The sequence below is a fragment of the Mobula hypostoma genome, chromosome 23 (assembly GCF_963921235.1).
Source record: "Mobula hypostoma chromosome 23, sMobHyp1.1, whole genome shotgun sequence".
Classification (NCBI taxonomy): Eukaryota; Metazoa; Chordata; class Chondrichthyes; order Myliobatiformes; family Myliobatidae; genus Mobula; species Mobula hypostoma.
Genome location: NC_086119.1, coordinates 37243877 through 37269583, shown reverse-complemented (window position 1 = coordinate 37269583; position 25707 = coordinate 37243877). Strand labels below are relative to the sequence as shown.

At 42.3% G+C, this 25707-nt stretch overlaps 1 protein-coding gene and 1 non-coding gene across 2 annotated transcripts in view; both read left to right on the top strand.

Annotated features, from left to right (window-relative positions):
* The first annotated feature begins 207 nt into the window (after window positions 1-207).
* Window positions 208-281, top strand: trnat-agu (transfer RNA threonine (anticodon AGU)). Its single transcript has one exon. It is a non-coding gene; the product is annotated as a tRNA-Thr (tRNA).
* Window positions 282-2576: 2295 nt separating this feature from the next.
* Window positions 2577-25707, top strand: part of LOC134337001 (eosinophil peroxidase-like) — a 32951-nt gene continuing 9820 nt past the window's right edge. The window contains exons 1-10 of the mRNA XM_063031741.1: window positions 2577-2673; window positions 3807-3939; window positions 4365-4494; window positions 5292-5498; window positions 7769-8123; window positions 11566-11726; window positions 12527-12782; window positions 17094-17264; window positions 22554-22791; window positions 23763-23965. Of these exons, the coding sequence (XP_062887811.1) occupies window positions 2604-2673; window positions 3807-3939; window positions 4365-4494; window positions 5292-5498; window positions 7769-8123; window positions 11566-11726; window positions 12527-12782; window positions 17094-17264; window positions 22554-22791; window positions 23763-23965 (1924 nt within the window). The 5' untranslated portion in view covers window positions 2577-2603. The remainder of the gene's footprint in view (window positions 2674-3806; window positions 3940-4364; window positions 4495-5291; window positions 5499-7768; window positions 8124-11565; window positions 11727-12526; window positions 12783-17093; window positions 17265-22553; window positions 22792-23762; window positions 23966-25707) is intronic.

Sequence of the window (25707 nt, the reverse complement as noted above, 5' to 3'; positions counted from 1 at the left end):
GTGACTGTTCTAAGGTGTTGGTAACCCGCTCTTTCCCCTTCTCCCATCAGTAGAAATGGTTCCACTGGGTTTAGTAGCTAAATACATGTGAAAGCCAGGAGTTGGACTTGGTTGTCAGACACTAGTTGAGATGCACACCATTGGGAGCATTTAATACTGGCTATGTATCACAACCATAAGGAACCAGTTCTTAAAGTTTCTTAAGCCAGCACTGTGCCTTAGTTGGTTAAAGTGCCTGTCTAGTAAACAGGAGATCCTGAGTTCAAATCTCAGCAGTGCTTACTATGGCTAAGTTGTACTTCATCCAATAATTGTTGGGTTATTCAATCTGCCTGGTCGCATGCCACTGGGAGTCTGTTCTTTGTACTGGCGTGCTCCCAGACACTCAGCATGTGGAATGTTGTCAAAAGCCCTGTGTAACCATTCTAACCAGTTTCTCTGGTTCATAGGGCCTTTCACAGGGAGTGAGCCCAGCACATATATTACAGAAGTCTTGGGAAGTATTTTAACAATTAAGTTTTGCATTCAATTTGACACACTGATTCTTGCTGTGCTTTTGTGTTGTCCTTGAAGTACATGCCTCGAAATTATCATAAAATCAATGAAAAACTACACACAATGGCTAACAAACAACCAATATGCAAAAGAAAGTAAACTGTGCAAATACCAAAGAACAAATAATAGTAAATTAAATAATAAATAATACTGAGAACATAAGCTGTTGAATCCATAGGTTGTGAAATCAATTCAGTTTTTTGGGTGAGTGAAGTTATCCTCTCTGGTTCAGAGCTGATGGGTGAACAGCAATAACTGTTCCCGAACCTGGTGGTATGTGACCTAAGGTTCCTGTACATCCTTCCCGATGACAACAGCAAGAACAGAACATGGCCTAGGTGATGGGGGGCCTTGATGACTGATGCTGCTTTCCTATTTGAGCTCTCTTTAAAGATGAACTCAGTTGTGGGGAAGGCTTTGCCTGTGATTGAACTGGGCTTATCCATGATTTTTTGTGGGCTTTTCTGTTCTTAGACCACACCAGGCCGTGGTGCAACCTATCAGGATACTCTCCACTGTGTATCTATAGAAGTTTGTCTAAGTTTTAGATGACATGCCGAACGTCCACAACTTCTAAGAAAATAGAGGCACTGCTGTGCCTTCTTTGCAATGAATTTGAGTGCTGGTCCCAAGACAGACCCTATGAAATGAATTTAAAGTTACTGACCCTCTCCACCTCTGGACCCCGAATGAGAACTGGTTCATTGACCTTCGGCTTCTTCCTCCTGAAGTTACTAATGTTCGAAAGGAACCTTCCTTCTGAAACAGCAGAGAGCAAACTTTCAACAAAGGCATGTTCAACTGCCCCTTCTGCACATGCATTTTATTTTGTTCCCTTTGCAGGTATGAACATAGCTTAACGTACAACCTAACTGTTCTTGGAAAGGTGGCTGAGCATCACCTTCCTGAACTGCTACAGTCCTTCTGGTATAGCTGCTTCCACAATGCTGTGAGAGAGAGTGAGTTCCAAGATTTAGACCTAATGGTAATATATTCGCAAGTCAGGTCAGTGTGTGACTTTGAAGAGAAACTGTAGGTGTGGTGTTACTGTTCACTTGTGGTCCCTTGTCCTTCATGGTGGTAGAGGTTGTGTGTTTTGGGAGGTGAAGTTGGAGCAGCCTGGATGAGTAACTGCAGTGCATTTGCTATCGCTGTCCACCATTGCTGAGAAAAATGCAACTTTAGACTGGTGCCGATCAGGTGCGCTGGAAGATGTCACACTTCTTGAGTATAGTTGGATCTGCACCAGTTCTGGCAAGAAGAGAATATACCACCAAGTTCTTGTGACTTAGAGATGGTGGAAAAGCCTTCAAGTGTCAGAAGGTTAATCACTTTTTCTAGGATACCCAGGCTCTGAAAGTTCCCTCTACAGACAATATTTATGTAGTTCATTCAGTTGCATTTATTGTCGATGATAACCACTAGGATGTTGATGGTGTTGGATTTGGTGATGTCACTATATAACATTTCAAAGATATACATTTGGTGTGCTTGGATATGGTCATTGCCTAGCAATTTTGCAGTAAGAATGTCACTTTCTAATTAACAGCCAATTATTGGCAAATAACGCAAACACGAGGAAATCTGCAGATGCTGGAATTTCAAGCAACACACATAAAAGTTGCTGGAGAACGCAGCAGGCCAGGCAGCATTTCTAGGAAGAGGTACAGTCGATGTCTCAGCCAAAAACATCGACTGTACCTCTTCCTAGAGATGCTGCCTGGCCTACTGCATTCACCAGCAACTTTTATATTGGCAAATAATATTCCTTCTAACCAGCTCTGTATTAGCGTTCATGTTGCTCCCTGCTACATTGTTGAATGTCTAAATATGAATCCCTGTTTATTGTGATATGGTTTCCCTGATTCCTGGGTTGACTTCTTCAAGTTAAATTTCTGACCAGGCTCATAATTTCCAAATATTTTGGCCTTTGTACTTCCAGGCAAAAAGAGCACCTGCGCCAGAAAACCTTGACTCCAGCTGAATTATTGCGCTTCTTCAAGCAACCTTTGGCCCGAACCAGGATTGCAGTGAAAGCAGCAAAGTACATGGAAACTACACTGCAAATGATCCAACAGGATGTTCACGAAACTCATAACTGTGCTCTCAATGTATCAGGTTAGTTGAAGAACGATTCTTCCATTAACCCACCGTCCTTGTTTCAAAGCCAATGAGCCTTTTCTCGGATTTTTATTTGTTGGTGCTAATGTCCGAAAGTCCAGAGTCATCTGAAGGAAAGTTGCATTTATCAAAGTGCTAGTGGAAAGTGATGGCACAGGCAGAGGCCGGCTGGTGTTGTTGGTGAGGGAAATGAGCCAACGTGCCTGGACAGTGCTGGTGAGTGAATGCTGCAAACCAACATTTCCTGCATTGAACAAAGATTGGCTGCTTAAACACTTTGCTGAAAGTTTGAGTTTTTGCCACCTTTCAGAGCTGTGCATCAGGCAGTAAGATAGTTCGTTCTGTCCTTCAGAATGAAAGGTTTTGTTATCACCATATTTCTATTCCATCTGCCTGTTTAAGACCTGATTTTAGACACTTAATAGGAGTGGCTGAGTAGAGCTTGGATTGATCCAGCTACCAGTGGCTAACTGAACGGCTTAGGAACAATGCTATTAACTACCACTACAGCTACTGCCACTCAAAGGAAGGCAATGCAGCAGCACAAAGCCAGACCTGCAGCAGGGCAGTATGGAGAGCAACTACCCTGCTTCATCACCAGGACCAAGCGACATGGTTAACATAAACTAATTAAAAACATTTCTATCATGTGCAGTTGACATGATACTCTCAGCAGGCCAGGACGCACCTGCGGAGAGAGAACCAGAGTTAATGTTTGAGCTGAAACATTAACTCTGTTACTCCAACCATAGACAGCTTAACGACATCTTATTACTATCAATAGTTCAGTGCCGTGCGGTAGGAAATGCAGGTCTCTTACCGGTACTGTAGCCCAGATTCAGTTTCTGACATCAGTTTCTGTTCTGTGTGGAGTTTTCATGTTTCTCTGTAGCCACATTGGTTTCTTCTTGGTTCTCTCAAAATGTGCTGGTTGGTAGAGTAATTGACTGCTGCAAACTATAGGTGAGTGATGAAAGGAAAAAACAGAAAGTGCTGTATATATTTAACAGACCGGGGATAAATTGTGTAGAGAGAAACGGAGTTAATATTTCTGTTGGATGAAAATGAGGTATTTAACAGGACTGTAGGCATCTGAATCTTTTGCTAACTGTGGCTGATATATGTTACAGATATGCTAACACAATGTGACATGGATAATGTTGCACGAAGCACAGGGTGTGAAACTATACTTCTGACCCCTGTCTGTGCTAATGACTGCTGGTCAAATCAATTCAGGACCTTCACCTCTGTATGCAACAACAGGTGAGACAAAACGGCTACCTGTCCCATGTCAGTTTTTAACTCTCATTGATTAAACAATTTTAACTCTATACTGATACACATATTTATTCATCGTGAACTCAACCACGTCCTCAGAAGAAAACTAGCTGGTTATATGTCAGGCTCCTATTTTACAACTAGTTGGATCTCCCGTTCATTGAGGTCAAAGTAAAGACAAGTCAGATGGGCAGTAAAGCCAAACCCAAAGTGAAAATGAGTCCAGTTAGCTTACATCTGCAAGTTATAAAGTTTTAATAAGTTGAAACCTATTATAGTTTGTGTGCTCAATATTCAAAGTTCCTCTCAGACTGGGAGTATAGGATTATGGAACTACCACGTGAAAGCATTGCTTTTTGGTTAGATGCATTGAGAGAGAAGAAATCATCTTCAGCTTTCTTAATTTCCAGGAAGAATCCTCACTGGGGAGCCTCCAACACAGCGCTTGCCCGATGGCTTCCCGCTCGCTATGAGGATGGGATTTCACTTCCACTGGGCTGGACTCCAAACAGATTACATTCTGGATTTCCTGTACCGTTGGTAACTATTCGCAGAGTTAGCAGTGACATATCAGACTCACTGATATTGAGGACATCAGTGATACCTGTCATTCTAGGGATAGGTGCATGAAGATAATTCAACCAGTCAAAGAGGGTGAAACTCGCTTTTCTGTTTCCATTGTTTAGCATTACAGGTTATCTTTGCACCAGGCCAACCCAATATCAAAATAGCTCATATGCAATACAAAATTACTACTGCATATATTGGCACTCATTTAGTACATAGCTGAAATAGTACTTTTTGATGGAATTTACAAGATGGAGAGGTACAAAAAAATTTCAACCTCTTAATGGGTCACTTTAATGCACTTCATCTTTGAGTGTGAACAAGTGGGATAAAATCTAAAAAAAATAACTGATCAGTAAGATTTTGTGCAATATAAAGGGCTTAGAATACAAAATTATGAGATGGAGAAGGTGGATAGTATGAAATGTTTCCCTAGGGCAGAAGGCATATATTTAAGGGAAGGAGTCAGAAGTTGGGGGGCATCTGAGGGAGGTTGTTTTCACAAAAAGAGTGGCTGCAATCTGGAACATACTGCTTGAGATGATCGTAGAGAAAACTACTCTCAGAACATTGAAGAAGCTTCAGAAAACACGCATGAATTGCCAAGGCATTTGCACTGGTAAAGAACTGATAAATTTAATTGTACAGATTGGTACTTTATATTCAGCATCAACATGGCAGGTTGAACTGCCTGCTGTGTGCATCGTAATGCTATCACTCCACAGCCTGGCCTGGTTTCACGTAATGAATAAATTTCATATCTGCTTCAGGTTCGACAGGTATCTAACACAATCTTGAGAATTCCCAATATGGAGGTAACCTCAGATATAGAGTTAAGTCATTTGTTTATGCAGTGGGGTCAGTGGATCGATCACGATATGAGTTTAAGCCCTCTGGCTGGCAGTATCGAAACATTCGATGGTGGCATTGACTGTGAAAGCACTTGCATTCAGAGAGATCCCTGTTTTCCAATTAAGGTGAGATCTGCATTCTGTATTATTCTGAAGTTATGTTTGATGCTAAGCCGGAACAGTACAAATGAAATCCTAAACCAACAATATACATATTGAGCAAAAGTCTTAGGCACACACACACACACACACACACACGTGTGTATATATATAAATATATATATATATATATATATATATAGAGAGAGAGAGAGAGAGAGAGAGCGCTCACGCTAGGGTGCCTAAGACTTTTGCAGAGTACTGTAGTAATTTTATGTATTGCACTGTACAGCTGCCACAAAAAGTGGGAAGCACAGAGAGACATTCTGTAATGATCAATTAACCAATTGCTTGGAATCAAATTAATGTTCCTGATATCTCAGGTCTGGGTGTGTCTGCATCCATTCCACCCCTCCACCCTGGCACTCCTTCTCTGCCTCCTTTGTGACTCCTCCCCCGTTGTGCTCTACCCTCATAATTTCCAACATCCTTTGCTCCTGCCAGATTTGCACAGTACTGTGTCTAAATGCCATGTATAGAAAAGCCCCACATTATTTAAGGGCTTATTGAGGATTTGTTCCTCCAGGCATGAGAGTGATTAGTCTGAAAATTCCCTCTTCTGAATAAGGGAGAGGGTGTTAATTTAGAAATTTTTCATGGTACTTTGAGCTAGAAATTCGTCAATGTTTGTTTTCACACTTTGAGAAGGTGTTGGTGGAACATTAGTTTGATGTGGGAGCTTGAGGATCCGATGTTCTGCTATATATGATAGAATCAATTCCCTCAGCATTTGAGGAAACGAACTTTCGACCTCCAGGATGTGTTCAGGATCCACAATGACCACAAGACCTTAATCCCTTTGAAAAATTTGCTTGAATAAAGTCAGCCATTCATTTCATTGCAACTGAGAGGACGGGTCATTTCCAGGAACCCTGCATAACTGCTTGTTATACAGTTCAAGGACTTGATCTAACTTTCAGGAAGTGCACAAATTACACAATCAGGAACATGCTTCTTCAGCCAGTAAAACTGGTGTGCTCTTGGGGGGTGGGGAGCATCACCCTGGTGCAGGGGTTAGTGCTGCTGCCTCACTGCTATCAAAAGCCAGGTTCAATCCTGACCTTGGGTGATGCCTTTGAGCAGTCTACACATCAATCCTGTGACCAAATAGAGCTTCCCTTGGTTTTCGTCCCACATACCAGTGCTGATCAGTGGGTTAATTGGTTACTCTCAATTTTTCCTAGCACGGGTGGCAAGTGAATTGAGGAGGGAGGGAAGATGGTGGAAACAAGAGGAAAATTAAGATCAGTATAACATAGGTGTCCAGCGGCTGTTGTAGAAGTGATGGAGCAGAAGGCTTGTTTTCGTGTTGATTGACTTTGAGAATATTTCTATACTCAGAACATTAGCACTGAATCAGCCACATTTGTCTGAATTCACATTATGAACTTCAATTAGAACAAGATCCATGAACATGGAGCTGCAGAAGTCAGCAGTACTTCATGGGAAAATCAGGGATTGCTTAGAGAATTCATCCCAGCCTTTTCCTCTTGGCTATACATTTAGATGAACAGATTTTAACACCTTACTTCTATGGTTTATGACTTAATTGCTAGTGTCTTTTAATGCCTTTTGATTGGCTGCTGTTCATTTTGATTTCCTAAGAAAAGTTAGCATGGGCTACCTTAAGACAAGCCAAGAACCCATGATTTGAATCTGGAGAAGATCCAACACCTATTTTATGTGTGGGCACCCCATATTGAATTATTTATATTTTTATATTTTTTGGATGTGGCCACCACAGATACAGCCAGCATTAATTGCCCATCCCAAGCTGCTTTTGAAAAGTAGGTGGACAACCTACTTTCGCTGCCCTTCTGATAGAGGTAATCCCATTCTGCATTTGGCGTGATAGTTCTCAGTTTTAGACACATCAAAATGAAGGAGGAATTATATATATCCACGACTTCAACTGGAAGCTAAAAGTTGATCATATTCTTCCTAGTAACATGGCAGGAAGTGCAACTCCAGCATACAATAAGCTATCTTGATGCCTTTTGCAAGTTTGGTGCCCATAAAAATATAATTGCTGATTCTTTTTCTTGTTGTTCACTAACTGTTGACAAAGATTTTTCCAATTATTATTCTCTACATTCTAATCCTAAATAGTGTTAAATTTACCTAGATAAAGACTTTATTCTTTTAAGCATTAAACTGGAAAGCCTTCCTCTCATTAGATTTAGTAAAGCCATTTGAATTTAATCATCCCTAATAGAGCTCTGAACCCACACTTACAGATACCTCCTAATGACACCAGAAGAGGAAGTGACAGAGAATGCATGCCCTTCTTCCAATCGGCTCCTGCTTGTGGTAGCGGTAATCAAGGCACGAAACCTAGAGATCCACACACTCGTCAGCAGATTAACTCTATCACTAGTTTCCTGGACATGAATGAACTCTACGGCAGTACCGACTGTCTGGCCAACAGCCTCAGAAATCAAACCAATGAGCTAGGTCTGATGGCTGTGAACCAGGAGTTCTCTGACAATGGGCGAGAATATCTGCCATTTAGCACCATTTTAAATAACTCCTGTGGCAGCATTGGAGAAGGCTGTGACAATGGCCCAGAAAATACTCCATGTTTTATTGCTGGTGAATGTCAGCTCTGTGGAACACTTCTGCACAAATCACTTTTCCTTTTACTAATAAAGCTCCTTCCTGAAACAAGGAACACACACAAAATGCTGGAGGAACTCAGTAGGCTGGGCAGCATCTATGGAAAAAAGTACAGGTGATGTTTTGGGCTGAAACCCTTCAGCAGGACTACGGAAGGGTTTCAGCCTGAAACATCGACTGTCTTTTTTCATAAATGCTGCCTGGCCTGCTGAGTTCCTCCAGTATTTTGTCCGTGTTGCTCGGATTTCCAGCATCCACAGATTTTCTTTTCTTTGTGCCCTGAAACAAGGAATTTAGATGGAAATGTTCTACGTGAAATTGTCTCAGCAGTAGACTGACGAGCTTAAAACAGGCGCTAAAGTGAAAGGCTAGGTGTACACCAATTCTGGAACTTGCTGTAAGTCCATAACACCATACTACCTGGCATATTGTTAACGGCAACAAAACATGCTGAGCCAATTTCTTGGCCATAGTCTCGTAAATTCCTCAGTATCTAATAGTTTCTCATGTATGTTGTGGAATGAGCTTCCAGCAGAAGTGGTTGAGGCAGGTTCGATGTTGTCACTTAAAGTTAAATTGGATGGATATACGGACAGGAGAGGAATGGAGCGTTATGGGCTGAGTGCAGGTCGGTGGGACTAGGTGAGAGTAAGAGTTCAGCACGGACTAGAAGGGCCGAGATGGCCTGTTTCGGTGCTGTAATTGTTATATGGTTATATGGTATATTTTTAGCTGCCAGGCTCGCTCTTAGAACGCCCATCATATTATATGACTACTTTGTCTGTGCTCCAAAATCAAGTATGAACTGCTACATTCCCTCCTTTTCCAAACCCAATGGACTAATCTTGGTATAGTTTCCAAACTAGAACCCAGTTTATTCCCTAAGTATATTCTTTCTCCCTCTCACTCTGTACTCATGTCTTTCAAACCTATGTCCTAAACCTCTGATCCTGTTCCCATTAACTCAATCTCCCCAATGCAAAAATTAGATATTCTTAAAGGACTTTTTTTTCCCTGGCTGCTGCTCCTTGAAAGCTATCATCATCGCTATCCTTCCATACTAAATCAACGCTTGTTCGCTCAGTCCTTGCAAACTCTTCAATGTCCTTTAAAGTGTTCTGGCCTCCTTGATTCATAATTATCTTCTTCAAAATTCTGCACTTCATTCTGTCCCCATGTGTTTTTACCTCTTGCGTAGTGACCAGGCATCTGTGAACAAAATCGCTGATATTTGATACGAATGTGACACAGATAATCTATCCATCCTAACCCCCTTGACCTCTGCAGCCTGTGATATAATTCCTCAACAGCTTCCTCTTTTCCCTCCCCAGGGATGTACAACTGAAGCAGTAGCTATGATCTTTGAATCCTCTTTGGCTGCAGGGGAGGTGCCGGAGGACTGGAGAATGGCAAATGTAGTTCCCTTGTTTGAAAAAGGTAATAGGGAGAATCCTGGGAACTATAGACCGGTGAGTCTTACATCAGTGGTCTGCAAACTACTGGAAAGGATTCTTAAGGATAGGATCTACGAGCATTTGGAGAAGTACAGTCTAATCAAGGATAGTCAACATGGCTTTGTGAAGGGAAGGTCGTGCCTCACGAGCCTAATTGAGTTTTTTGAAGAGGTAACAAAAGAAATTGATGAGGGTATGGTGGTAGATGTGGTCTACATGGATTTTAGCAAGGCATTTGACAAGGTCCCCCACGAGAGACCCATCCAGAAAGTCATGAGGCATGGGATCAGTGGAACCTTGGCTGTTTGGATAAAAAATTGGCTTACAGGAAGAAAGCAGAGGGTAGTAGTGGAAGGAAAGTATTCTGCCTGGAGATCGGTGACTAGTGGAGTGCCACAAGGACCTGTCCTGGGACTCTGCTCTTTGTGATTTTTATAAATGACCTGGATGAAGAGGTGGAAGGATGGGTGAGTAAGTTTGCGGAGGACATGAAGATTGGAGGAGTTGTGGATGGAGCTGTGGGTTGTCAAAGGTTGCAAGAGGATATAGACAGGATGCAGAGTTGGGCAGCAAAGTGGCAGATGGAGTTCAATCCGGATAAGTGTGAGGTGATGCATTTTGGAAGGGCAAACCAGAAGGCTGAATACAGGGTTAATGGTCGGTTACTTAAGAGTGTAGATGAACAAAGGGACCTTGGGGTTCAAATCCATATATCCCTCAAGGATACTGCACAGGTTGATAGGATAGTTAAGAAGGCCTATGGGATGCTAGGCTTTATTAATAGGGGGATTGAGTTCAAGAGTAGAGAGGTCATGTTGCAATTCTACAAATCTCTGGTGAGACCACACTTAGAGTATTGTGTTCAGCTCTGGTCACCTCATTATAGGAAGGATGTCGAAGCTATGGAGAGGGTGCAGAGGAGATTTACCAGGATGTTGCCTGGATTGGAAAACAAGTCTTATGAGGCAAGGTTAGCAGAGCTGGGACTTTTCTCTTTGGAGCGTAGAAGGAGGAGAGGGGACTTGATAGAGGTCTACAAGATTATGAGAGGAATAGATAGGGTGGATAGCCACTACCTGTTTCCCAGGGCACGAATAACAAACACCAGAGGGCATATGTACAAAGTTAAGGGAGGGAGGTTTAGGGGAGACATCAGGGGTAATTTTTTTTTACACAGAGGGTTGTGGGTGCCTGGAATGACTTGCCAGGGATGGTGGTGGAGGCGAAAACATTAGGGGTATTTAAGAGCCTTTTGGACAGGCACATGGATGAAAGAAAAATAGAGGGTTACGGGGTAGTGTGGGTTTAGTACTTTTTTTTTAAGGAATATATAGGTCGGCACAACATCAAGGGCCAAAGGGCCTGTACTGTGCCGTAGTATTCTAGTGTCTAGTTCTAGTGTCTAGGATGATTTTCAGTTGTTTTGGGTACAACCATAAAGGAGCACTGGAATCTGCCTAGAGAAATCTCTATCTAGTTGTTGATGAGCTATGGGATTGGTCCAAAACAATTCAATATTTCTGCTTTAGATGCACTGAAGAAGCCCATTGCTGGGAACACTTCTAAAGGTTCCAACCAAAAGGGAGCTAAATGGAAGCGTGTAATAATTTGACTCACTGATTTCTTTGTTCATTCAATAAAAGGCACAATGCCCAGTTCTTCCACCTCTAATTTAAAGATGCACCTAGAGTAGAAACCCTTGTGAATTAGTTCTTCTTTCCGTTCCCACATTTCCTTAGAACATAGGTGGCCATTTGGGCTATTAAATCTATGACAGCTCTCATACAACCTCATCAATCCTTATTCTTTCATTCATTTCAATGGAAAAATAACAACGTATCCTTTTAGATAGATAAAAAGTAATGTTGTAATCATATTGAGAATAACCATTGTGTTTTGCACTCAATTCAGACCCAACCAAACCACACTAATAACACTTGATAACCTTCCCATGTCCATCCCAGGTGATGTACGTGTGAATGAACAACTGGGACTGTTGTCTTTCCACACAATGTTTCTGCGGGAGCACAATCGCATTGCACGAGAGCTGAAGACTATGAACCAGCATTGGAATGGTGATAGGATATATCATGAAACAAGAAAAATCTTAGGAGCTTTTCAGCAGGTACAGAAAAAATATCATTAGTAAAGTACTGGCTGTATTACTGACAGAATAACATTTAAATCTCAGCACAACAAATAAAATTGAAGTTCCAAAGCTTAGCAATCATACCATATTTTTGGGAATGAAAATGCAATCTTTCAGGTGGGCCACTGTCATCATTCCTATATCTGGCTGACATGTGTTTCCAATCCTACTTCGTGTTTAAGCCTTGACAGTCAAATAACAAACACAAAACACTCTGCAGATACTGGGGTCAAAGCAACACTCACAACACGCTGGAGGAACTCCACAGGTCGGACAGCATCCGTGGAAATGATCAGTCAACGATTCAGGCTGGTCATTTCTTGGTCTTGACCTCTTGCCCATCAGTGTCTCTAGACTGTACATCAGGTACTGATTAATGTGAATTATAGTTACCTGATCACAGAAAAAAATAATGCAGAAAGGACTACAAAAGTGTCACAGGATAAAGTTAAGTCTATTTTATCAAAAGGTGACTTAGACAAAGGTGCTTTCCAAAGGTGACAGACAAAAAAGGGTAAAAGTAATCAGCAGAATTATTCCAGACAAGTGTTCTTTATTCCCCATGGTTATCTCAAAAAATAAAGAATAGGCAGAATCAATGGGTAAGATGTTTTTATTCAAAGATTAATACCATTGTGGACTATGCTTGCAGGAAAGAATTCCATTGGATGTGAAGTGAAAAGGGAAGATATTTTTCAAAAGAGAGAGCGTAATGATTTTCATTGAATTTGCTGTTTTTTTAATGAAACCGCAGTGAATGACGATTTTTATTGCAGATTATTAATCACCGAGACTATGTTCCCCGGGTAATTGGACCAGAAGCAACAGCAAGATATCTCCCAGAATACAAAGGCTACGATGAGTCTGTCAATCCCAGTATCGCCAACGTTTTCTCATCAGCATTCCGTTTTGGGCACCTTACTGTTCAGCCGTTTCTGTTTCGTCTTGATGAAAACTTCCAGGATCACCCACAGTTCCCGAGTCTGCCTCTCCACCAAGTCTTCCTCGTACCCTGGAGAATGATAAGGGAAGGTAAGGAACACACCCTAATACAGGGCTCGGCCTGAACCGTTGCTCAGATCCTAAGATTCGGGTTGGAGTTCACTGTTGGGCTCGTGTTGGTTGTAACTGGATTCTGGCTGCAATTAAATCAAGTACAAAGTAGAGCTAAATATTGTACGGCCATTTTAAGACAGTCCTCTCTGATCTTGCAGATGGCAAGGGGTGGGCATTACTCCTTGTCCACCTTCCCTTGATCTTGGGGAGAGGGAGATTCAGGGTTGTGCAGCAACAAGGGCCGAAGGTGACCTGATTCAGGTCTACTGCAGAAATGTCTGCTGCTTGGTTTGACAGAGGAATGCTCACTGCATTTGTAAGCCTCAGACTTGGATCCTCCCGAGTACAATTCTCACAGAAAGGCACAGCGACCTGAGATTACTGGTTTCTTTAAATGCCTCCTTGGAATTTCCTTGATACGTAGATATCTTTCAAAATCAACATCCAAAGAGCTGAAAGAAATAAAAAGTAATGGGTGGCCAGGACCATCTCCTCCCTCTCAGGACCATCCCTGCCTCCTACCTACCCAACAGAACACCTTGGGAATAAGAATTCTCTAGAATCCATCATCAGGGAAATCGAGCTTCTGATGCTTTCTTTTTACAAAGAATTCAGCTCATATGGATAACGAGGCACTCTGAGGAAACCTATCTCTAATGCTCCAACATTCCAGGGTCAGAGGAATCATCATCAACACTATAACTCATGTCAATAAGAATTGGTTTGATACAGTTATCCATATCAATTTAATAAAATACATTTCTGCACCCTCATTTTAATGATACTATTGAATTTGGTTTTGGATTTCATAGCTTTAGTGGATTTAGCCCAATGGTTGCCGTCTAACAATGAAGCACATTGTTAGAGTCACTGCTTCTGTCACATGGAGCTGGATTTGTTTTCACATGGAGCTAGACATTTCATGAACTCCATACCCAAACTTCACCTAGTAAATGGGATTAGTATACAGTAGACAGATACTTGATAGGCTGCATAGGCACATTGGGATAAAGGGCCTACTTCTCTGTTGTATCTTTATGACACATGACTCCACCTTTGAATTGATAATTATCTTTTCTTTCCAAAAATCTTGCATGGCCCTAATCTGGCCAGCTGATGTCCCCCAACACATCAAACCTCAGCAGGCAGCACATAATATTTCAGCTCGCTTGCCATCTCTGAAAATCAGAATCAGTGCCAACATTGATGTGCTAAGTCAGTGCAGAGCCCACGGGAAGGAAGAAGATTGAGAGGTGAACAGCTCCACAAGTGCTATCTTGCTCAAGAGTCATTTTCAATCATTTAAATGCTCAGGAACTGCAGCTTGAGATACTATGCTCTAAATTTGAATGAGCTTCCATTGGGGTTCCCATTGTTTTTGCATTTTTTTGGGAAAGGAAGGCATGGATATTGAGAAGGAAAATTGGACACCAGGGAATAACAGGATTCTGCACGGATTGGGGAAGGATAGTTGATGAAAGATTTGCAATACCCAACTTAACCTTGCCTGATGAAGCCATTTTAGAACATATTTCCAAGTGCATCATGTTAATAGATATCCCAGTCTCTTATTGTACCAATAAGATCAGACCAAGCTATTATTGCAAAAGGAAACCTTGTGTGATCTCTTGTATTTTACGCCACTCTTACTTACTTGAGTTTCAGATACTATTACCGACTCTGCGCAAGTTCGACTTATACCATGGCTGTATTTACGCTTCTGAGTTGTGCAGTCTGATTAGGTTTCTGAGCTCTAACATCTCATGGAGCTTAGCAAACACCAGCTACTGTAACAGGATTGGGTTGGTTTCCATGCATGAGCTTGGTGTTATTCTGCTTTGCTGGTGCAAATTAAGTATCAGATATCATAAATCCACTCATCAGTTGCTAATCCATGTGAAAGGTCGCTTTTTAACCTGGATTAATTGTACTAAAGCATCGTATCTTATTTATTCTCTGCTTGCTTTTGTTAATGTTACAATGAATGAAATCTCAGCCCCTTTCCTCGGGTTCACTGCAGCTTTTGATTACGTGCAACCAGCTAATGGACAGTTGTAGTTTACAGACAAAATGCATTGAAACACAGTCTGTTCTCTGACTTCTGGTTTTCATAAAAACAGAAGAAATGGAGCTGTATCATGCACCATCAAATTTACTGCACCTTTGAACAAGATCATAGCTACCCTGAGGCAAAGGCAAGGAAAAGCAATGTTCAAGCTGTTGATCATTCTTGTATCATTGTTATTTAGGAATCACATTTATTTAGCAAGTTTGTACATTTTGGAATATATATCCAAGTAAGCATGGTATGTCACTGCGAATGGGGCTGCAAGAAGTTGCCAGCAACCAATGCAGCAAGCTCACAAAGCTACAAGAAACTCTTCTTCTAGATATACGACTTCTTCTGAACTCCGATTGAGTACAGTCTGTAATTTTCCTTCTAAAGATGCACTTTTGAGCTGACTAACTGATCTGACATTTTGCGATCTCCTGGGGGATTCGGCGAACTAGACTCCCAAGAGTACGGCCATCGCTGGGGGTGTATGCTGTGTCGAACCCGTGGTCAGCTCCATTACTCTGCACTGATGAAAGGGTCGAGCAAGGTTAAAATTGTCAAGGATGAGAGTGGAAATGAACAAGTGTTTGCTGCCGTCTGCCTGCAGCTGACTGGTCTCCTTCTCTTCTGATGAAGGGAGGAGAAGATGGCAGCGCAGTGCGCGCAGCCGCTCCGAATTGATATCGTATTTGTTAAATAGGGGCCATGCACAATCCTGATTTGATGGAGACGGACGTGAGAAGCACGGAGGAACATCTGGAGAAACTTCTGAAATGTCTGCTTTGCAGCCGCTGCTACTGTGTGATCGAGAATCTCCAGAGGGGAAGGCCCCCAAATCCTCGGCTTTGCCTATTGCCTGTTGCCGGGGCTGGGGTCGAAGCACTCGGCAGAGATGGTGCGCGGTGCTTGGTGTCGGAGGGCCGGTCGGAGGCTCGAAGTTTTTGGATGGACTCAGAGTTGGACTGTGGTCAGTGCTTCCAGGATGCTGCATTGGTAAGTTTGCAGTGCTGGAAGCTCATGGCACGGAGAGTTTCTCCCTTCAACCGTCTGCGTGAGATGATAGGATATTCGAGAGACTTTGAGACTATTTTTTACCATCCCCATGGTCTGTTCTTCAACAAGTTATGGTATTGCTTTGCACTGCTGTAACTATATGTTATAATTATGTGGTTTTTGTCAGTTTTTTTAGTCTTGGTTTGTCTTGTGTTTCTGTGATATCATTCTGGAGGAACAAATTGTATCATTTCTTAATGCATGCATTACTAAATGACAATAAAAGAGGACTGCGTGTCTTCATAATCTAATCTAATCTAATCTTCTTGCTACTACTGTCATACCACGCCACCAGGTTGGGGAGCAGTTATTGCCCGGCAGTCATCGGTCTCCTGGATGAGCCTCACTCACCTCAATGCTGAACAGGTGCCGCAGCTGTGGACTCGCTCTCAGGGACTCTGCAGTTCATGCTCCATGTATTTGATCAAAGTGCTTCATTGCTGAACTCCTCCATGACCTAGATCAACATGTTGACGTTGTGTGTGGAGACTTGCATCCTTCAAGTACTCCATCAGGCGATGCCAACTCAGGGCCACCCATGTTGGAAAGGCTGTGGATGAGACGACATGTGAAAACTGATCCAACCCCAGATCTCAAACAGACAGACTCGCATCTGCCCCTCCCAGGACAAGCCATACGAAACAACAAGCGCTGAACTGGCTTGGCACTTACCTTAGCGGTGAACTAGCTCCATGGCAGTGAACTCACTTTCGGGGACTCTGTGGTTAATCTTCTATCTGTTACTTTACTTTTTTTTACTGTTTGCATGATTTGTTCTTTTTTTCACACATTGGGTGTTTGATGGTCTTTGCTGTGTTTTTTTTTAAATGGGTTCTAATCTGTTTCTTTGTTTTGTGGCTGCCTGAAAGAAGTCAAACCTCAAGGTTGTATACAGTGTAAATGCACTTTGAAATTTGAACTTTGAGATGGGAAACTGCAGATGATAGTGGTGGTCCAATGCTTGGTTGCCCATATCCTTCTCAGCAGTATAGATTCTTGATCAACATGTCTTTTTCTTTGGGGGGAAGGTGATTAACAAGATTGTCACTCTATTTGTATGCTGTATATTTAGGAAATGTTCAACAATTTGTTCTCTCTAGCATAACTGCATTTTAGAGAGTTGGATGAAGTGCCAGGAAGATGATTATCAATGTGTGTTTTGCTTTGTGTTTTGGTAGGTGGTGCCGATCCAATTGTTCGAGGACTGATTGGCAATCCTTCAAAATTGCAAAAGCAAACCATGATGATGACAGATGAACTGCGGGAGAAGCTCTTTGAGATGGTTAATCATTTAGGGCTGGACCTGGGGTTTCTGAATATGCAACGTTCCCGTGATCATGGAATAGCAGGTAGGAGAAAGTTAGGGAGCGTAGAGTATAACTCCAAAAACCATTATTGAAATGTCAGTTAATTCAACGGTTTTATTGTCTAATATTTCCAAATCAAGAAAATGGCTGATGCTAGAAATCTGAAATAAAAAAGGGAATATTCTGAATACACAAACAAATCAGGCAACATCTGTGGAAAGAGAAACTCTTAATGCTTCAGATTGAAGACCTCTTATCAGAACTTGGTTGGTGAACAATATACAAGTTCACTTAAGGTATAATGAGGGTGAAAAAGATTAGGAGGGAGAAAGTGCATCTCTTTAATAGGGTATCTTCACAGTTTCTAAGCCACATGGTTGATAAATTGGTGAGGGACAAAAGAGATGTGTTTGGAGGCAAATTTTCACCTACTTCTTTAGCTGGTTCTCCTCTATAAGAGAGGAGATCTTATAGAAACATAGAATTATGAAAGGGATAGATAAGATAGAGGCAGGAAAGTTGTTTCCACTGGTAGGTGAGACTAGAACTAGGGGAATAGCCTTAAGATTCAGGGGAGTAGATTTAGGATGGAGATGAGGAGGAACTGCTTTTCCCAGGGAGTAGTGAATCTGTGGAATTCTCTGCCCAATGAAGCAGCTGAGGCTACCTCAGTAAATATATTGAAGACAAGGTTGGTTAGATTTTTGCATAGTAGGGGAATTATGGGCTGTGGGGAAAAGGCAGATAAGAGGAAATGAGTCTATGGCCAGATCTGCCATGATCTTAGTGAGTAGCGGAGCAGGCTGAACGGGCCAGATGGCTGACTCCTGCTCCTATTTCTTATGTTCTCTGTGAATTTAGTTTTTCTTTCTGATCTGCCAAGTGTTTGCAGACTCTTCTGCTTTAATTTCACTTTAACAAGAAACAAACAGGAAAATATTCACCTCGCTCAGGGAGAATAGTCATAGTCATAGTCATACTTTATTGATCCCGGGAGAAATTGGTTTTCGTTACAGTTGCACCATAAATAATAAATAGTAATAGAACCATAATAGTTAAATAGTAATATGTAAATTATGCCAGAAAATTATGAAATAAGTCCAGGACCAGCCTATTGGCTCAGGGTGTCTGACCCTCCAAGAGAGGAGTTGTAAAGTTTGATGGCCACAGGCAGGAATGACTTCCTATGACGCTCTGTGCTGCATCTCGGTGGAATGAGTCTCTGGCTGAATGTACTCCTGTGCCCACCCAGTACATTATGTAGTGGATGGGAGACATTGTCCAAGATGGCATGCAACGTAGACAGCTACTGGTCTGTAGTCATTGAGGCCGCTGGGGCGCGGCGTCTTCGGCACAGGGATGAGGCAGGATGTCTTCCACAGTACAGGAACCCTCCAGAGCCTCAGGCTCAGGTTGAATACATGGCGAAGTACTCTACATAGCTGAGGGGCACAGGCTTTGAGCACCCTGGTACTGACACCATCCGGTCCTGCAGCCTTGCTTGGGTTGAGACGTTTCAGCTGTCTTCTCACCTGTTCAGCTGTGAAGCCCACCATGGTGGTTTCATGTGGGGAAGGGGTATAGTCATGAGAGCAGGGTGGGGGACTCTGAGGAGGGGTAGGAGGGGAGAGTGGAATATTTGCTCCCCTGGGCGAATTAATGGAAATATTGCAGAGAGACTGATTTGAATGGGTTGGTATCCATTAAGGTGTAGCAGAAGGCTGACAATAGACATGATCTACGGAAGTGGCCCTTAGGATCACTGTTCAATTACTGGAAACAAGACCAAAGTTACATTTCTTGTCATATCTGCTTCCTTAGAATATACATAAATCATACTGCATTGGTTCATTTTGAATTGCCAAAGTGCCATCTGAAAGGAATTGTTAGCAGAGTGCACTGTATGGGAATATTTACTACTAGACAGTTAACAACTAGATTTAGTTGAAAAGATTTACTTGCCAAGGAGAATTTGTGAAACCGTATTAGTTTGTTTGACATTACAGCTGTAATTTAATCTAAAGTGTTTACTGTGAAATATCCATTGAGTATATTCACTGCTGAATGTTTATTGAGAAATACTTCATGTGAAATATTCGCTGGTTAAATGGTGGTGATACTGTGAAGTACTGTCATTCGTTTAATACGGGGGATTTGCACACAGTAAGGGCCTACAAACAGCAAAGTTAAATGCTTCCAATTAATATGGAGTGAGAAATACCTACTTTTCAAGACACCTGAGGGAACTTTGAATATTGTCATTGGATGTCTTGGAGAGAGAACATCTGCTTAGCCTAACATCCAAAGCCTGCTATCTTCAATATTTCCTCAGAACTTCAAACTAGCCATACATGTCGCCTTACACAAACAGATACCAAAAATTGGGCTTGGAGTCAGAACTTGAGAAGCAAGTGTACACTCATACATTGTGGCTAGAAAATTGCTGCCTATTGTACTCTTACTGCAATGACTATTAATATGGCTAAAGAATAATTATGGAACATGTTGTAATTAGTACAGTGAACCCTGCATCATGATGTCATTTTTAATCTTATATTACCGCAGTGTTCTCTGAGTAGTGTGGGATTCTCCATAATTATCCAAGCAAGATAACTTCAACTTTATTTATTTCTTCAGATGATGGAATATTTAATTACTGTGTATATTCTGCAATAGCTTAAATTACCACGTGCTTGGCTATTTTGCTGGAGAGAACTTGCAACACAAATTTCACAGAATATCCTGTGAAAGAATTAACCTGCATTTATGTAAATGAGACTGATTGACTTCATGGACTTAGGAAATTAGACAAGACCATAACACACAAGACATGGGAGCAGAGTTAAGGCTGATTTATACTTGTGCGTACCAGTTTACGCCATAGCCTACGCAAGTGGGCTACACCGTTGTGAGCATTTATACTTGTGCACTGGTGTGTCTGAGTAACTCTGCAATTCGCGCACACCACGCATGTGCACACATCTGCCCCTGCAAGGCTTCATGGTCACGGTAGTCCTTCTTGGGGTAAACAAGTTTAAAGCGAGCATCTTTTTTTGTAAAAGCGAAATGTGTCCCCCATAATTTCGGAGGTCTGTAAAGCTTTATGGAAAGCATTGCAGCCAGAGTTCCTTCCCTGCCCTTCAGTTGCCCAATGGGAAGCTATTGCAGCGTAGGAGGAAATGTGATGCTACCAAACGGACCAATCACAGTTGTTGCAGCCTGCGCTGCCACGATGCTTAGTTATATTTTGGGAGAGGTGCACGTCAACTATGGCGTAGGGATCTGTATAGGCACTGTGTAGCGTTGGTGGCTACGCCGTACCTACGACTTCGATTTGATGCACAAATATAAATCAGCCTTTAGGCCATTCAGCCCATTGAACCTCTTCCAACATTCCAACATGACTGATCCCGGATCCCATTCAACCGAACACACAGACCTTCTTGCCACATCCTTTACTGCCCTGATCGATCAGGAAACGATTAACCTCCACCTTAAATACACCGACAAACTTGGCCTTCACCGCAATCTGTGGCAAAACATTCCACAGATTCACTACTCTCTGGCTAAAAATATTCCTCCTTACCTCTATTCTAAAAGGTTCTCCCTCAGTTTTGAGGCTTTGCCCTCTAGTTCTGGATAACCCCACCATAGGAAACAACTTCTCCACATACACCCTATCCAGTTCTTTCAACATTCAGTAGATTTCAATGAGATTGACCCACCCCAATTCTTCTAAATTCCAGTGAGTACAGGCACAAAGCTGCCAAAGGCTCCTCATATGTTAACCCCTTCGTTCTGGGAATTATCCTTGTTAACCTCCTCTGGACTCTCTCCAATGACAAAACATCCTTTCTGAGATATGGGGCCCAAACTGTTGATACTAGTCAGGCTGCACTTGAAGTATTGTCTTACAAAGCCTCAGCATTATCTCCTTGTTTTTTTATTCTATTCCTCTTGAAATAAATGCCAACATTGTATTTGCCTTTTTTACCATGGATTCAACCTGTAAATTAACCTTCTGGGAGTCTTGCACAAGGACTTCTAAGTCCCTCTGCACCTCTGATGTTTGAATCTTCTCTCCATTTAGATAATAGTCTGCACTATTGTTCCTTTTACCAAAATGCATTATCATACATTTCCCAGCAATGTATTCTATTTGCCACTTTTTTGCCTCTTCTGCCAATTTGTTTAAGTCCTGCTGCAATTGCATTGCTTCCTCAGCACTACCTACCCCTCCATCCCTTCGTAATGTCAGCAAACTTTGCCACAAAGCCACCAACTCCATTATCCAAACCATTGACAAACAATGTGAAAAGTAGTGGTCCCAATACTGACCAGTGAAGAACACCAGTAGTCACTGATAGCCAACCAGAAAAGGCCCCCTTTATTCCCACTCACTGCCTCCTACCTGTCAGCCATTCCTCCGTCCATGCCAGTGTCTTTCCTGTAACACCATAGGATTTTATGTTGTTAAGCAGTTTCATGTCTGGCACCTTAGCAAATGCCTTCTGAAAATCAAAGTAAATGACATCTACTGCCTCTCCTTTGTCCACCCTGCTTGTTACTTCCTTGAAGACAAATTTGTCAGGCAAGATTTCCTTTGACAGAAACCATGCTGGCTTTGACTTATCTTACAATTAGTCTCCAAGTAACTTGAAACCTCATCCTTAATAATAGACTCCAACACTTTCCCAACCACTGAGGTGAGGCTAACTGGTCTATAATTTCTTTTTTTTTGCCTGCCTCCTTTCTTAAAGAGTGGAGTGACATTTGCAATCTTTCAGTCCTCCAGGACCAAGCTAGAATCAAGTGATTTTTGAAAGATGATGACCTATGCATCCATTATCTCTTCAGCAACCTCTCTCAAGCCTCTGGGATGTAGTTCATCTGGTCCAGGTGACTTATCCTTCTCAAGACGTTTGAGTTTGCCTAGCACTTTGTCCTTTGCAATAGCAATGACACTCATTCCTGCTCCCCGACACTCACAGACCTCTAGCACACTGCTAGTGTTTTCCACAGTGTTGACTGATGCAAAGTACCCAGTAAGTTCATCTACTATTAAGATAGTGGATTGGAATGAAGAAATCTATTCTGCATGACACAAATTTTGCTCAAGTGAGACTCTGCACTGAGTTACCAGAGTGATAAACATTGAGGTAGCTGTCCTTGCTAGTCCCCCCCTACGCACCTTTCAACCCCTCTCTCACAAATTAGAGTGAACCAAAATTAAAACATAGAGAATCTACTAAGCCAACCACGAGCTTCCATTTTCTTAGCTTCAAGGGGCAAACCACAGATTTGACTAACCGTTTTCTCTGACTCTCATAGGCTACAATGCATGGAGAAAATTCTGTAGTCTTTCACAGCCCAAGAACAAGGCTGAACTGTCTGACGTGCTCAGGAATTCAGAACTTGCCGAAAAATTCACTGAACTGTATGGGACTCCTGACAACATTGACATCTGGATAGGAGCAATCTCTGAACCATTTGTGGAAGGAGGGAGAGTCGGCCCTTTGTTAGCCTGCCTGTTAGGACAGCAGTTCCAGAAACTGAGAGATGGAGACAGGTAATAGGCAAAATTAGCAAAGTGGTAAGCTTTGGTCATCATTACATTCTTGCTTTTTCCTTCTTAATCAAGAAATCTGAATTCAGAAATCCCAAACCTCTTGACTGCTGGCCTGGAGTTTGATGGGTTCATTCAGTGATATTGAATCTGTTGAGGTTACAATGACTTACCCTAAAGTGAGGTAATGAAGGGAAGATATAACTCAAAGGTTAATGATAGGACAGCAGAAAAATAATTAAATTATTAAATAATAAAAATAAATCATTTATGACCTAAGGAGGAGGGAAAAGCATTTCTCCTACTCTAGTTTGGGCTCTGGCAAATGGCAACAGAGATAATATTTATTGTCATTTATTATTTGCTATTGAGAAGATGATGAAGAGCCACCACATTGAATCGCTGCACTCCCGCTGGTGAAGGTGCTCCTGCAATACTGCTAAATAGGGATTATTCAGGATTTAGTGACGATAAAGGATCCACCATATGTTTATGGCAGGAATTTTAGCTGAATGGAAGAACAGAGGGATCTTGAGGTTCATGTCCATGGATCCCTTACATTTGCGGCACAAGTTAATAGGGTTATTAAGAAGACATACATTAGTTGGTCTTCATTAGTCAGAGGATTGGATTCAAGAGTGGCAAGGTCATGTTGCAGCTCTATAAAACCCTGGCTAGACCACACTTGGAGTATTGTGTTCAATTCTGTTCACCTCACAGTACTGAAAAATCTTGTCTAGATGTAGAATGTAGTTACACAGTTGGCAAGTCTATTTGGTCATCAGACTGAGAAACTAATTCTGCAAAGAAAAGATCACATGCACCCCCATATTCCTCCTCAATATACCTCTGAAAAATGTGCCCTAGGAGACAGTCCACCTCCCTGTGTAGCCATTGTCCTTGGAGTCAGTGGATCAGGATACTTTCTTCATTCATTTGAATGCTTAACGATAATGTTTCTTATTTTTTTGTAGGTTCTGGTGGGAAAACGAAGGAGTGTTTACTCAGAAGCAGCGCCAGGCTCTTGCTAAAATCTCCTTATCCAGAATAATCTGTGATAACACTGGGATTCAGCAGCTCCCTGAGAATGCATTTCAACACAACTTCTTTCCAGAAGGATACGTACAATGCAACAGAATACCAACAGTGAACCTGGAGGACTGGAAGGAGAGGCCAGGTAAGATATTTTTCTTCACGTGTAACACCACGGTTACTGTACATGTGGCCATAAAGCTCACCAAATTTGTTGGGCTGGAAGGGTTAAAAGCTGAGATCAAGAGATAACCATTTGAACATATTTACTTTCTGAGCCTCTTTATCTTTCTGCTTTTGTTGCCCAAGTACAAGAAACAAAATAATTAGAAACAAGAAAATTAGAGTAAATTAGATACACATACTGCAACTTGTGTGACACAGGTGTGTAGTTATAGCTGGAGTGCAGAGGGAGAGACACTGAAGCAGACAAACAGTTCACTGACTTTTAATGAGAACTGTGCAGAGTTAAAGGAAAAACAATAAATCCTAAGCCAATAGGGTCGTTAACTAAATTAAAGAAAGCTACCGCTGACACTGTGGCTAGGAAGAAGTAACTTAATACTAAATGAATACCGCTCCTTTGCAGTGTCAATTTAAATGGCAGTCTTCATTCCCAGAACAAGGATGAAGGTAAGCAAAGAGTGTAGATGTTGCTGTGCTTTTGGTCAAGTCTCAACAAGACTAGAACGAGAGGAAGGGAGTCAAATACCATCTCAATGATACACTAACTGGCTGGAACGTGCATACCCGTCAGTGTGATTGCTGAGACCATTCCACAGCCCGCCTGCCTATGTGACAGTGCCCCACTTCCCTATGTGCAGCTCCTGAGGTACCAGAGACCTGTGCCTGCTGGAAGTCCCGGATGAGGGACTTATTTAGGATGCCATGGGCTGGTACCCAAGAATGTTCCTTAGGGCCATACCCCTGCCAATCCATGAGATACTGGACCCTGCCCTGCACCTGGCAAGATGTACAGAATAGATCAGGGAACCATCTACTAAGTAGGGAGGAGGGGCATGATGGGGGTGACTGGATCGAGGGGGGAGGTAGTCACTGGCTTGAGCTGGGAAACATAAAACAGTGAGTGAATCTTCATTGATGATGGTAGATGAAATCTATACAAGACCTTGTTGATGGCCTTCTCCACAATGAATGGTCCCTTGTAGTGTGGCACCAACTTTTGGCTCTCAACTTTTAAGGGAAGATCCCTAGATGGCAGCTAGACTTTCACCCCGGCTTGAGATATCTTACCTGTAGGCAGAGCTGATCAGCCTGCTGGGCATGTTGTTTCTGAGCACGCAGCAGAGAAGTCCTGGCCTGTCTCTACATGTGCTGGTAGCATTAGACCAACTGTTCAGTGGCAGGAACTCCCACATCGATCTCTTGGTCAGGGCTGACTGGTAGCTGGAATCCCTTCTAACATTCAAAGGGGGGCATGCCATTAGAGGACAGCTGGAGTTTATCTTGGGAAATTTCTGCCCAAGCCACTTAGGCGTTTCAGGATGTGGAGTTGGAAGAGACAAGGCAGCAGCCTACTGATTCCATCAGACCATTAGATTGGGGGTTAAAACCAGAGGAGAGTCTGGCTGTGGTACCCAAATGAGAACAGAAGGCCTTCCAAAAAAGTGGTTCTCAGTCAGACACTACGTGCTGAGGGAAGCCATACAGCCTGCACAGGTGTTGAACCATGACGGTGGAAGTCGCACAAGCCAGCAGGAGTTTAGGGAGAGCCATCTTGGAGAATCAGTCCACAACCACCAGAATGGTAGTGTTTCCATCAGACAGGCAGACCAGTGATCAAATCCACAGAGAGATGGAACTATCGGTGGTGAAGCAGCCGCAGCAGGCATAGAAGACCTGCAAGTTGCTGGCATGATGACCTGT